At 49.4% G+C, this 13,731-nt stretch overlaps 1 protein-coding gene across 3 annotated transcripts in view; it reads right to left on the bottom strand.

The window, feature by feature from the left end:
• Window positions 1-10,610, bottom strand: part of nAChRalpha4 (nicotinic acetylcholine receptor alpha4) — a 139,316-nt gene extending 128,706 nt beyond the window's left edge. Inside the window, exon 1 of one of the 3 annotated variants that reach the window (XM_011153707.3) lies at window positions 10,309-10,515. In XM_011153707.3, coding sequence (XP_011152009.1) covers window positions 10,309-10,515 — 207 coding nt within the window. Of the gene's footprint in view, window positions 1-10,308 lie in introns of all 3 variants that reach the window. The other 2 variants (XM_025305384.1, XM_025305383.1) reach the window with 2 other exon arrangements.
• Window positions 10,611-13,731: the final 3,121 nt, after the last annotated feature.

The raw sequence follows: 13,731 nt of genomic DNA on the forward strand, positions 1-13,731 counted from the left end.
TCTTGCTCCTCTTGTCGGGACGTGTGTGTGTGTGTGTGTGTGTGTGTAGTGTCTCCTCTGGGAAAAGTAGAAGCAACAGAGGACGCGCGTAAGATTTTTGAAAAATTCCACCGGTTGCTGGATATTAAGCATTAATGCAGGTGTATCTTCTCCTCGTACGAAGAACACGGAAGAAAAGCGGTGAACCGACGAAAGGGGATGACGACGGTAAATGTCACGCGAGACAGGGGTTAAGAGTACGAGCGCGCAGCGGGTTTACCGTTACACTAGTTCTCGCGCTCCGTGATGTGTGTGTGTGCGTGAAGGCGTTACATAAATGAATTATACGAGAGGAGACAAAGTATTTCCCACCGGTGCGGAAGAAAATCCGACCGACGGGATCCTCGGTGGCTTAATTCTCGCGTAATTAGGAAACGGAGCAATTAGCTCCGCGGTCAGGCCTTTCTTGCATCGGCTAGTAGAGTATTAATGCCGTTAGATACAATACGTACGCGTTTTGCTTGCGAGGTCCAACAGCCGAGTTGCCGGCGGACGCGCGCCGCTTGCGAACCTGAAGCCGTCGAAATAATCAGAAATTCATCCCTCACCGGAGACGAAATTAGGAAATGCGCGACGACACGACCGCCGTTCCCACCGCAATTTTCGCCGTCTATTTCATTGACACATGACACACAAACATTTTCGCTCATTGTCTCATAATTGAAACGTCATAATCGCGCGTGCACACGCGTGCACGCGCGACGACACAGCAAAATCGACAAGGCATAATAATCCGGTTTTATTTCGCGGGGCTTTCGCGTAGCGCGAAAAACACGTATTAATTTAAAAGAGTAATTGTTTCCGGGCGTCCCCAGCGAATGTGTTCGCTGTCGCCCATCGTGACGCACGCGCGCGCACCTGAAACTTTTGCCGAATGTTCCGGCTCGCCGCTTCTTCCTCTCCGAACCTACCGGACCGGTAGTTTCGCATTAAGTGCAGTTGATTTAGCAGTCCGTGGTGAAATTTGGAAGCACACTTCGGGAAATGCCAGACAACCATTACGCTACGAGCAGCGTAAACGTGGGCCCTTGCCTCTCCCCTTTGCGCCTGTACAAAGTGTATAAAGCCGGGGTCGGTCGTTCGTGTTGGTTGCGTTCTGCGGTTGCGTGATAGTTTGTTTGTCGATGCTTTTCCCCAATATGTATTATAGTTAGGTCCGTTCTATCTGTAATAACAGATAGCGATAAAATTATCGCGCGACATGCGGGGATCGAATTGCGTTCGCATATTAACTGCCATTCAATCCGCGCGTATTAGAATATAACGTTTAATGCCGCGTGAAAACACAGCCGTGCGATAAACAGCACCTTGCACACACACACACACACACACACACACACAGTGTGTTGCGAAAGGATTTGAATTTGCGCAAAGAAATGCGCATACGTGCACAGTGCGAAAGTGAAGTCTCGTTTATAAAAAGAAATCGTCAGGCACAATCGAGCGCGGGGGGGGGGGGAGAGGGTTGGGGACTATGTTACTTCCCGATCGATGAACTATCGGGAAGTAACATAGTGACAACGACGGCATTGTCTTGGCAGTCCTGGCAGTTGCGGGTGCCATAAAAGCCCGCTACAACGTCGGTCGCATAATCGACGGAAGCTTACGCTTTCGCATTAAGCGGCGGCTCGCCGCGCTTAAAAGTTGGCGAGTTTGCGAAAGTTGCTCGTCGGATGACAAACTTATCGGATCTGAACTCTCATAAGCGTTCCTCGAGCGCACTTTGTTCACGAGGTGATTTGACATGCCGGCGCGCGTGCTTCAAATTAATAGCCGAGACTTGGTGTCGAAATAACTCTATATATCTCTCGGTGTACAAAGTGCTCGAGTGAATCTCTCGAAACATCCCCTTTCTCCTCTTTCGCCGTTTGCGAGTGTATTTTCCTCTCAGCCCTCAGAGAATGTCCCAACGCTTAATGTACAACGCTTCTTTGTACTTTGCAACACCTGTCGATTTGTCCGTCCCTTCGCTCAACCTGCTCGCGACATCTGCAGTCTCCTTCGTCACGAACGGATTTCAGGATAGTCGTAAATAATCATGGAATAGACGGCCGCTATGCGGGTGTGCGGTTCGTTTATCGCGCCATGACGATCATCGGGCTGCCGCGCCAACATGAATCCCCACGGATTTATCTTTTAACGATTCGCGATTCTAAATTCATCGGGAACGGCCGAGGCGCCTGGCCAGGTCTCGATGGTTCTTCGTTCTTACGTTCACGGTTCGGATACGAGGCCGAATAGACGGAGAGTTTCGACTTTCGTATCAATCTCGAAGTAACACGAGAGCGCCCGCACGAGCGCGTTCGATCGAACTTACCACACACACACACACACACACACACAGTCCGATCCGATTATTCGTTACTTTCCCGCGGGAATACGAGAATCAGCCGGAAGCAGCCATGTATTTTCCAGCGGAGGCTTGATATTTCGGAGCCGATCTCCGAAATTGCGCGTAAGACGATATCGATATACGAGCCCGAAATGATTCTCGTTTCGGTAGGGCCCGCGTCGTGACGGTGTTAGGTTTGCACGAGACGATCGAAGCACCGCGAGTTGAGAAATGCTCAGGTTCGCCATACTTGCGTCTTCGTGAGTGAGAAGGGGAATTTGGCCTATTCGCAGCGATTTGAAAAAGAGAGAAGCTCCGCATGTGGAGAGAAGATCGCTGATGGAAATTCGAAAATCCTCCGGGGAGGATATCTTTGTCATTGTCCTCGATGGAGGGGACGAAGGAGACGAGGCGGCTTTACTGAGCGACTTTTCCTGACAAATTGTCGCCGCTCCGGAAATGCACGGTCGCATTCGCGATATTCGCGGGGTCACGTACTCCGCTGGAAAACTTTCCCCATAACCATTGTTCATTCGTGCGCGAGATACGCGTACCGCGAGAGCCCGGCCTGTTTATATTTCCCCCCAAGCGTTCCAGCCTCCCTTTCTCTACACGCGTCCGTCTTTTCTTTTTCATCTCTCTGCTTCTCGCTCTCTTTTATACTACCGTGATCACCATTGACTTTAATGTGATTGAAGTTCTTTTGATGTCTACCGTAGGTAGAGTCTCTCGATACATAAAGCGTTTCGGATGTCGCGTGTGCCTTTCTCTCTCTCTCTCTCTCTCTCTCTCTCTCTCTCTCTCTCTCTCTCTCTCTCTCTGTCTCTCTCTGGGACAGATTTTCCTCTCGACGGAAATTTGATTAAATACCATCTTTCTCCGCAACTTCTTAAATTAAGTTTTCGGGAGAAGATGGAAGCTGCTCGAAATTATATAAGAAATCAGATTCGGTATTCCGCTATCTGGCAAAAATGGAATTTAACACTTGGCCCAAGTGGAGACGCGCCAAGTGCGACGACAACACAGCAACTTCATTCGCTAACTATAACTGACCAAGTTAAACCACACGCGAAATGAGTAACTCGATACGAAATGAATGAAGTAAAATTAGCACGAGATCTTAGTATTATCTCGAAGCTCGAGTCGTTAGGTTAAACGTCACGATAGCCTCGACGAAAAACACGAGGTACGTAAATAATTGGCGTCGATGCGCGTGCAACTTTGCTCAAAGTTTTGCGAGATTATGCCAAATATCAAAGTAAAATGCATCAGGCTGTGACATAACGAGCGCGTTGTTATGAATACGAAAACAGCGGACGCGCGCCTATGCTGATGACGGAAAAATTAGAATATCGAGTCGCGCGGTAAAAGTGAGCCTTCGTTTTATAATGCAAAAGTCGTACGTGGCCATCTAAATTACTCGCTCGTCGAGCCTGTCGCGCGGCATTTCCTCAGGTTCGACGTAACAGCAGCAGCAGCAGCAACAGAACGACAGCGGTAGCTGCGGCTGAAACGCGCGAGCCTTTCGAAGTGATTTGTCGTTTACAACGACTCGTCTGCGAAAATAAAATCCTTGCACGGACATTTCACTCAGACATATTTGCGAAGAATTACATGTAGGTATAATAATTTCAGAGATGCACATGCATACATTGCATACGTGCATGCGAGCGCAGCTCGCAATTCGAATTGCGATTATATATAATGACAGCGAGAGCAAAATCCAATTTCGCGAATGCACAAAATGCCGGCACACACGTACGCCACGCGTGTGATTATATACGTGGGGATTTTTTTCGTTTCCGCGCGCTACGCAACCGGACGACTGCGGCGGACAACGAGCCGCGCGGCTTGATTTATATGCGCGACCGTATTAAAACGACACATTCATATACTCGTAGGCATGCGCGCACACTCTCGTATGCAAATTCCTCTGCCGCGTATCGGCGGATAGCGAGTAATTTATAAATTTATGCGCGATGCGCGGATCGAATAACCGGAGTAACGACGACGGCGATGAAATTATCTCGCCGACGCGACGTCGACGCGATGTCGCGTTATTATTCGCATGTTTCGTACGTGCGGAACAATACATTTTTCCTTCTCCCTCGCTACTCGATACGGCGATTGTAGCTCACGTTTCATGATATTTCGATAACATTGCCGCAACATGAGGAAGAAAGAGAGAGAGAGAGAGAGAGAGAGAGAGAGCGGGGGGGGGGGAGGGAAGGAAGGAAAGAGGTAGATGAAAAGAAAACCGAGCGAAAGTACCAGCTCCAGTACGTCGGTCGATGTTTCGTTGATGTAAAATCTCTCTCGTTTATTCTTTATATACACCTCATTAGTCGTAAGCTCTTTCGAGCGGGTTATTTACGAAGGATATGCGTGCCGCACGAGCGCCGCTGTTAGAGTACAATTACCTCTCGCGATTATCTCATGCTGCATTTAATTTCACGTGAAAGTTGCGCGCGCGCGCATTTTAATTCTCACCGCGGAAAAAATCCAGAATCGATACTCTCCGGCGCGAGGCGCCGCGGCGCCGCGGCGATTCAACGCTGAAATTTCCGGGACGATCATCTGCACTTCGGGATTCGAAGTGGATGGATCGCCTTGCCCGGGAGCCTTTCGTAATATGCTTTAATGAACTCTAATGGAATCCAATCGGCAGTCCTCGAGAACTTCGGACTGCCGCGCCGACACGTTCGCGTCGGTAATACCTTCGCCGTATATGGCGGGGCTGTGGCGCGCAAAGTGCACTGCTTATGATAGATCGTCTCGACAATGGAGGGCAGAGCCATCGCGCAGTATCTAAGCCGAGGTCGTAAATAGTAAGGTACATAGGCGCCGCATGTGTCCATTTACGGTGTATGTATGTATGAATACGCATTCGCCGCTCTGTGCAAAGTCCAAAGATTTCTGACACCCTCTGCCTTCCGTTCGCGCGTCTCGCGATCTCACGAGAGCGTTCTGCTGCTCGACGATAGGCGGCGAGTCTCGACTGTGCGAGTATGCGAGACAACATTCCGAAACAAGTACAAGTTTAACGACCGAAGAAATCTAATTGAGGCGCGAGAAGAGATGGCACCTCGAACGCGCCGCGAATCTTCCCCCCCCCGATAGAACGACTCCTGATTCGACTCGCCGCGACTCTCCATTGCACGGTGGCATGCATATAAAACAATGAGAAAGACAAGGAGACGGCGAAATATCCGACGGAAATTCGGTCGCTATCGCTAAGAATGCGACGCGCGGCGCTCTCTTGTCTGTCGTTCCTGTCCGAAGGCGCGCTTCATTTGATACAAATGGAAGACAGACTCCTCCTCTCCCGCGACGAGGAGAGACGCGGCTGACGTGGGGAATGAAACTTTCACGGGACTCTATGAAAGCTCTCGAGGAATTTCTCGAGACGTCGGCCGGGAACGGCCGTGGCGGGTGGATCTGGCAGCGCTGATGGATACGCCTCTTAAACCCGATAAAATCAGGATGCAATGACGTTCGCACGCTTTATTTTTCTCTGTTCTCTTTCCTCTCCCCCCCCCCCTCTCTCTCTCTCTCTCTCTGTCTTCTCTTTTCTCTCAGGCGCTTTGCTCCTCGCTCTCTTTTCTTCCGTCTCTCCGTTTTCCGTTAACTTTCAACATAACCCACCCTCTCGCGATATTCGCGCGCATACTCCGCCCCTCACAAACACGCTCGCAGGCCAGCGCTCTGCCGGAGAAAATTGGCCGCGCGCGCCTCAGCTCGGTTCGGCTCGGCTCGGCTCGGCTCGCTCGTAAAGCCCGGGGTATCCCGGGAAAATGAGAACTCGCGTGATCGCGCTTTGATCACGCAAGAAACCGCGACGCTGATCGAACGCGAAGCGGCGCGAAAGCATCCATCAGCAACTCGCAGCGCGGCGAAGTATCGATTCGCGGCGGTAGCATGCACGAGGGGGTTTGCGCCCCACGTCTCGGCTGGCCGAGTCGTGTTGCGTTACGTTGTACGTTACGTTACGTTATGTTACATTACGTTACATTACACTCTCGTTACGTTACGCTCTCCTTCCAATGGCAACAATTATATAGCTATAGTCATCTTCAGGATCTTGGAGAGGGAACGGGTTGACGGTGTTCAGCCCTCTTATTACCGATATTCACATCCGTCTCGCTCTACCGCAGGATTAACCGACTTAACCGTTAATGGCGGATTCCTCCAACAAGTTGATGAGTCCCGTCTCTGATACTAATTTGTCGAGTTCCGCGATAGTCCTTGAGTTATAATCGCTTTTCGATACTGGTCGCGGATCAATAAGGTCGCGACTGTTTTGCGATTACGGCTTAAGGTGCGCTGGGGAAAATTTGCTTGTACAAATAACGTCCGTTGAATTACAATACAGCGCGGCGCAAATTTGCAAGTCGCGTAAAACTCGCCGTTTCTTTCCGCGCGAGAGACGTCCGCTGTACAATCGTGAAACTTTAGCGCCGTGGAAGTCGCGTGCGTTCGCACGGACTTCGCGACGAGCGATGTAACGAGCAGCAGGAGCCTCGCGTTTTACAATGCTCGTGTAAATTACTGTACGTAATTATGCGCCGCGCAAACAGATCCCTGCGGGTCGGGAAATATAATTACCGCCGAATGAATCGCGTGGAAATTTCTGTGACACGCACGCACAATTATACCGGCTTCATTTGTCGGAAGGAGTTTAAAGTCGGTCGCGCAGGACCTTCGCGTCGCGCGTGGATTTACCGAGTTCCGAGGAGCGCGGGCGCGAGATAACGGCTTCCCATACGATGGATCGTAAACGCGAGTCGCAGGAATATCCCTTTCGGAGAATTGCATTTGCGTATCGCTCTGGAATTGCGCTTCGTGGCGGGGATCAGGCGGGAGGACGCGAGAAGTTACGAGAGGTCACGCAAATCGACCGTGGAGATTTAAGTAATTTGGATTTTACACCAGAGTAAATTCTACGCGAGTAAATTCTCTCTCCCTCCCTCCCTTCCTTCCTTCCTTCCTTCCTTCCTTCCTGCCTTCCTGCCTGCCTGCCTGCCTGCCTGCCTTCCTTCCTTCGGACGAGCGAATTTCTTACTATCTTCACTCCGGAACCAATTGTCTGCTTCCGCGTTGCGTCAATCGCTATTGTTAAACTTTAATGAAGGCTCAACGAGATTGCCGCTTATTTTCCGGTAAATATACCTCGTTCACATGAATGCAGTTCGAATAAGCAGATTAGTCAAAATATTGATCTCTCTGTTCCGCTTTGGCTATAACCTTGTAATCGTGGATGATGCTCTATAATGATATTGCGGTAAAATAGTATTGAATAATTTACTCCTTTCATTATATTCTACTCCTGCGATACACACGCGAACTGACTCTCTACCCCATTTTTACGGATTAATTTCTGCTTTTCATGTGTAGCGCCGTCGTATCGCGATATCGACGCGGTCTCGCAGGTCGCGTCAGGTGAAGAGAGGCGATGCGTTGAACGAACGGACGCTCGTTGACCTGTCGTTGTTTCGTTCTCACGAGCTGTGTTTCGTTGTGAACAGCCGGCCGAAATATCGTCGAAATTTTGGCTGAATATGCATCCACAATGCGTCCACATTCCACGGCCCTCGGTCATTTCTGAGGGAGAGAGAAAGAGAGAGCTAGTCGCGGTTGCGAATTTCAAGGAATTGCCGTGCTAGTCCTCGCGAGACTCTGAAAACGCGATATTATTCTCTGCGCAGTCCGAATTGGACGCTCGGTATTATGTCGAGTATATTACCGACAGCTCTTTCTCTCTCTCTCTCTCTCTCTCTCTTTCTCCATATCTGCAAATTTTATCTTCGCCAATTCGTCCGTGGAAATTTTTAGTTGCCTTGCGCGATATTTTATCGGCCGACACTTGAGCTTGCACGCCGCGCGATAAGCTCTCGCGATATTACACGTCATGTCGGATTCCACTTTGGTCAGATGACCGAATTGTGATGGAAGGATTATCCCTATAAAAACTTTAATGAAAGCTCATTTTCGCTCTGTCTCGCATATTCGTAAAATATAATTTTTCGCGGAAAAACCGATATGTGATAGAGTTATGGTATTTGCGCTTTTGCCGCGCGTTCCATCGCGTGAGAGACGAACCGCCATCATCGGGAAACCTCTGCGTCATTAATGTATCATAAACGCGTTTAACAGGTGAGATTTGCGGTTGCCAAGTAGCGACGTTAAATCTGCGATAATTTACTGTATATTCAACGGGTCTCAACGAGGCGCGACTTAACGGCTTAGCTCATTAATTTATGCGCGCCTTGTTAGCCATAAGTGCTTCGCCGTCGAGCAGATACAGGAGTTAAACGCACGATACGAACTTCCACCGGAGTCACTGAGCAGGAAGGTTTTGCCTGCTTCTTCGTGTTTACCGACATTTCGTCTCACGCCATTTCGGTCGACGACTGCGGTCGGCGAACGCTGCCTGCCAGCTTTCAATACGAATATTGTGCCGTATCGTCGACGATTTTTGCCCCCATTTTGCGCGCATCTTTTTCGACACGATCGGTCAACTCTTGTTTCGAACAAACTTGCGCGTACGCGCATGGCAATAACACGAAATCGATTATTACCGCGATAGAGCACAGCCTAATAGGATCTTAAATGGCGTCCCTTTATCCCAACTTCATCACCGGTCTAACTTTAGGCTAAGCACAGTCGCAACACCGACTGAAATTTCGTCCAAGTTTGACTATGTAATTACTACGCCAATTACTCAAGAGTCTCTCGTACCACTTTCCTCCTCACGCCTCCACTCCGCTCCACTCTCCTCTCACCTCATCTCTTTCTCTTTGTGACAATTTGGATTTTCACGATAGTTTCCACAGGAGCATCTTAACCCAACTCGTAAATTAGCCATCACGAAATATCCGTTAACTTTATATAAGCTATTGATTTTACACACCGGTTGTATATATATATATATATATATATATATATAACGCGCGAGATTAACCACCATCTTACCAGCTGCAGCGATATTAGCAAAGTTTGAAAACATTTTATACACACAGAGATAATCGATATTATTCGGTGACTCCGAAAATGTGGCAGGCAGGCAAGCAGAAAGTAAGGAAGGAAAGGCAGGAAGAAAGGGAAGAAAGGAGCGCTCGTTCCTTCGGATCGATCCGTTCTCCGATCTCCGGCAGGAATTGATTATGCATAATACGACAAAAATCCAAATGTAACTCGAAAAAAGCGAGCTCTTTGCGAAAGGGCGTGAAATCGGGCTAGGATTCGCGTGAAATTCTTTCACCGCAGTCTCGACCCGTCTGCAGTCTTCTCCGAGGACATTCTAATCCGCATTAATACGCGGGATTATTGAATATCCTGACTGAAATATGTCTCCGCGCGGTAATACATCGCGAATAGCTCATCTCAAGCCACAAGCACATTCCGATCGGCAACAGATACCTGCCAATTATCATGCCTATAGACCCTATAATCATTTAGGGACGTAGCTAAGCAGTTGTCGATTATTGCAACATTCACTCGGCCATCTAATGTATGTCGCTAACGACCAAGTGCGCCAAATGACGGCCTGCTAACGAGGTCGTAAATTCGCAGAAACAATTTTTCCAATTACCGCGCTGAAAACCCACCACGTCGATAAAAATTCTTCATCGCCGATGAAGATCCGCTCGAGAGTCTCGTTATCCATTTGTTCATTTGAAAGTCATCTTAAGCGTCCTCACTGAAGGACGTGCCAATTACAGCGCGGCTGCTTTCCGCGCGAAAGTTTATCTGCGCTCCGATAACCATCGGATTATCCTCTCGGTAATCACCGGCGACACGGACAATCGCGCTCGGTCTCCTCACGACCTCGCGTCGGAACCTCGCGTTCGACCTCACTCACTGGCGATCTTTCCCTTTTTTCTCTTTTTCTTTTTATTTTTTTTTTTTTATTTTTTTTTCACGGCGAGCTCACTTACCACATCGATGAGTTGCGAGAGCTTGAGCTTGATGCACACGCGCAGCACATCCGAGGTGTTCACCACGGGGCGTACGAGCTTGTTGTAGTTAGACAGCAGGTCGTCGTAGAGACGCTTCGCGTCCGGATTCCCGGCGACGGCTCCGTGAACGACCAGCGCCGAGAGAAACCACACGCGCAGTGTTTCCCCGATTATGGGGGGCATCATGGTCCCCTGATTCCTCCACTATGAACTACGCTCCCAGCCTGTTTTGCGGTGCCCTCTCTCTCTCTCTCTCTCTCTCTCTCTCTCTCTCTCTCTCTCTCTCTCTCTCTCTCTCTCTCTCTCTCTCTCTCTCTCTCTCTCTCACCCTCTCCCCCCCCTCTCTCTCTGCCTTTCTCTCTTTCTCTTTTTCTCTCTCTCGCTCTCTTTCTCTCTCTCTTTCTCTCCCTCTCTCCTTCCCTCTTTCTCTTTCTCAAACGCGCGAACCACGTATCTATGTGAAGATAGATGGAGATCAGCCGTGTTGTTTCCTCGCAATTCGCATAATACGTCCGAGCGCGAGCACCGCTTGGGAATCCCTCATCCATCGCAAATATCTCACTTTATCTTTATTCCCGGGACTTTCGTCTCGCTCTGAAGGAAACTATTACAACGTGCAAAATAAATCCGTCATCAAACGGGATTTTCCTATTCAAATAAGTCGTCTGATTATAAAACTAAATAAAGTCTGAATGTAAAACAGCTTCGACTACCGGTCCGCGAGAATAAATGAATAAACTCAGAAGTCACCCTCTCTTCCTGCATATCGCGAATATAAAAATTAAGAAGCATTGCAATATCATGAACGTCGCGACATCGCGAGTTCGCTGTAAACGAAGTGCAAGAAGGCAGGATTTTGTAAAGCGGTAAACGCGACGAGAAGAGGCGATTTCTAATCGGGAATGTTTAGCCGATAAAAAGACGGAAAATTTGTCTGTCCCGAAACACATCGACGAGGGGGGGGGGGGCGGAGCGTTTAAATTCCGGAATACCTAGTAAACGAACGCATAAGCGTAACTCTAAGCCGAATCGCTATATCACACCTTGCCAGACTACACACTTTGTTACGGTATGTGCAATTCCCGGCATATAATACACCATGGGCTGGAAACGATACAACTTGGTTCGCGGACGGATTTATGGATACAAGTAACGAGTTCAATCTCTCTCTCTCTCTCTCTCCCTCCCTCCCTCCCACTCCTTCCTCCTCCCTTTTCTCTTGTTCGTGTCTCTCCCTTCGTGCTCGCCGACCGTTGCCGCGTAAAAAAATTCCGCTACGTTGAATATAAAAATGATGTCGCGCAATACGAAGGGCTCTCTGCGTTGCCGCGAAAAATTTAATCTATATTTAAATGTAATTTCCTCCTCTCAGTTTCTTGATCGCTTCAATGCGGGACGACATGACGTTTTTCCGCGACAGATTTGAGGGATTAACTCGTCCGGTGATTACCGCCGCGACAAAGCCCCCGCGATATCGATAACGGGAAACGCGACCGGTAATCGCGACCATGTATGCGTAACTACGATGATACGAGCAGCAAACCGGAAACAATGACGGCGAACGATCCGCGATCGCGAACCGCGCCATGCGTAACGACGTTAAAGTGTTCGCGTGTGGAATCGAGCGACGATTAACGGCGGGCCGACACTTGGCATAGTCGGGCATTGATTTTCGACGCGCATTAGGGCCGCTAATCCGCGGCCGCAAATCGCACCACCATCCGTCGTGGATCGGATTGATCGTACGGTGGCAAATCGCGAGGCGCGATCCCTCGCTAGCGCCGCGCCGCGCGTTCCATCCGCCGTCCATCCGGGCCGGGATTTAACGGAGTCAAACGAATAGAACGGCTGACCGCGTCATTACGCGATTTACATCGCGGCGAGTCCACCGCGAACGCCACGATTGAACGAGTTAGCCGGCCAATTTTGATCCGCCCCGCGTTCGGGGCGGATAGTTTATTTCACCTACTCGGCCCTTCCTCTCCCACCTATCTCTCTCTTCTTGCTATATAATGTTGTGTCAGCAACGACATGAGTGACGATGTTGCGCCGCGAAATTCTAGCGAAATTACAACGGCCGACGGACGACTTTTAACGCTTTACGCGCTCGCTCGACACCGCTGATACGTCGCGCTAAAGAGCGCGAATTGGATTTTCTACGTAATACGACTGCGACATGTGTTGCACGCGGAAAAAGAGCATCGCTATATCGCTATATCTAGGAGAGGGATCCTAGATTGTGCTCCGACCAGAAAAGCCACAAAGTGAAAGATTTTCAACTTGAATTTCACAATATATTATCCGCAGTTCAGCTCAAAGTGAGCGATAATGAAACTTCGAAACTACGTAGCTGATTTTCTTCTGTCCGGTTGGAAACCGGATTTTCGTGTGCGACGCACTTTCTCTCACACACTGACGTCATACTCGTTCATATCCGGATCCGATAAACTCGCGTCGATATGCAACATCGTTTGATTCGTTTGTCGCGGACATACGGCGCGGGATTAGCGCCGATGAAACGCCGCTTCTCTCGTTTCGACGATTAGGATTATCTGCGCGGATTTTGCCCCTCTCATCCTTCGCGAATTCACTTGACGCGCCGATATAGCGACGTTGTATCCCACCGCGATATTCGCGTAAATGGGAAATTGATACTCGGCCATTGATGTTTCAATCAGACAGCTTCGAGAGCGTCGAGATTTCCGCATTGCGGCGACGTAACTAGAGAGAGAGAGAGAGAGAGAGAGAGGGAGAGAGAGAGAGAAAGAGAGAGAGAGAGAGAGAGAGAGAGAGAGACAAGGGCAAGCATTCCGCATCATAAATTTTACGGTCGGTTCGCGCGTTGTGTTTATCCGGCACATGTTAGTAACGATCGCGTCGTTTCTTTCTGCCCTCTGAGACTCATTTCGACTGTTCGCGAGTGAAAAAGACCGACAAATATAAACGGATTCGAGGGAATCGTCGTCGCTGGGGCACGAGTCCTCGCAAAGTGGTCGAGCGGGCATTTTCTCTCACCTGCCGTCAGATGGGCTACTTTGGGATCGTAATTCACGTCAACGTCGACGCACGCGGCCGATACGACGCGATATGAACGACGGAATTTACGCGGGTACATACGCTCGACGACGAGGAAGGATCGATCAACGCCCTGGTCCCACTTCGTCTGCCACCGCGCAAATGTCTAATTGCTGTTACGGCGCTAACTGGGTCAACGGTATATTATTTCAAATTAGCGGAGGAGTTGCGCAGAGAAAGAGAGAGAGAGAGAGAGAGAGAGAGAGAGAGAGAGAGAGAGAGAGAGAGCTGACCTCGCCGTGTTGTCATCAGGATTTGCCTTACATCTCTGGTAAAATGGTAGTATTTGGCGGGAGGGAGAAGGCGGAGGTTTCTACTTAACGTGAA

Source organism: Harpegnathos saltator, unplaced genomic scaffold (genome assembly GCF_003227715.2).
Source record: "Harpegnathos saltator strain DR-91 unplaced genomic scaffold, Hsal_v8.6 scaffold694, whole genome shotgun sequence".
NCBI classification, from domain to species: domain Eukaryota; kingdom Metazoa; phylum Arthropoda; class Insecta; order Hymenoptera; family Formicidae; genus Harpegnathos; species Harpegnathos saltator.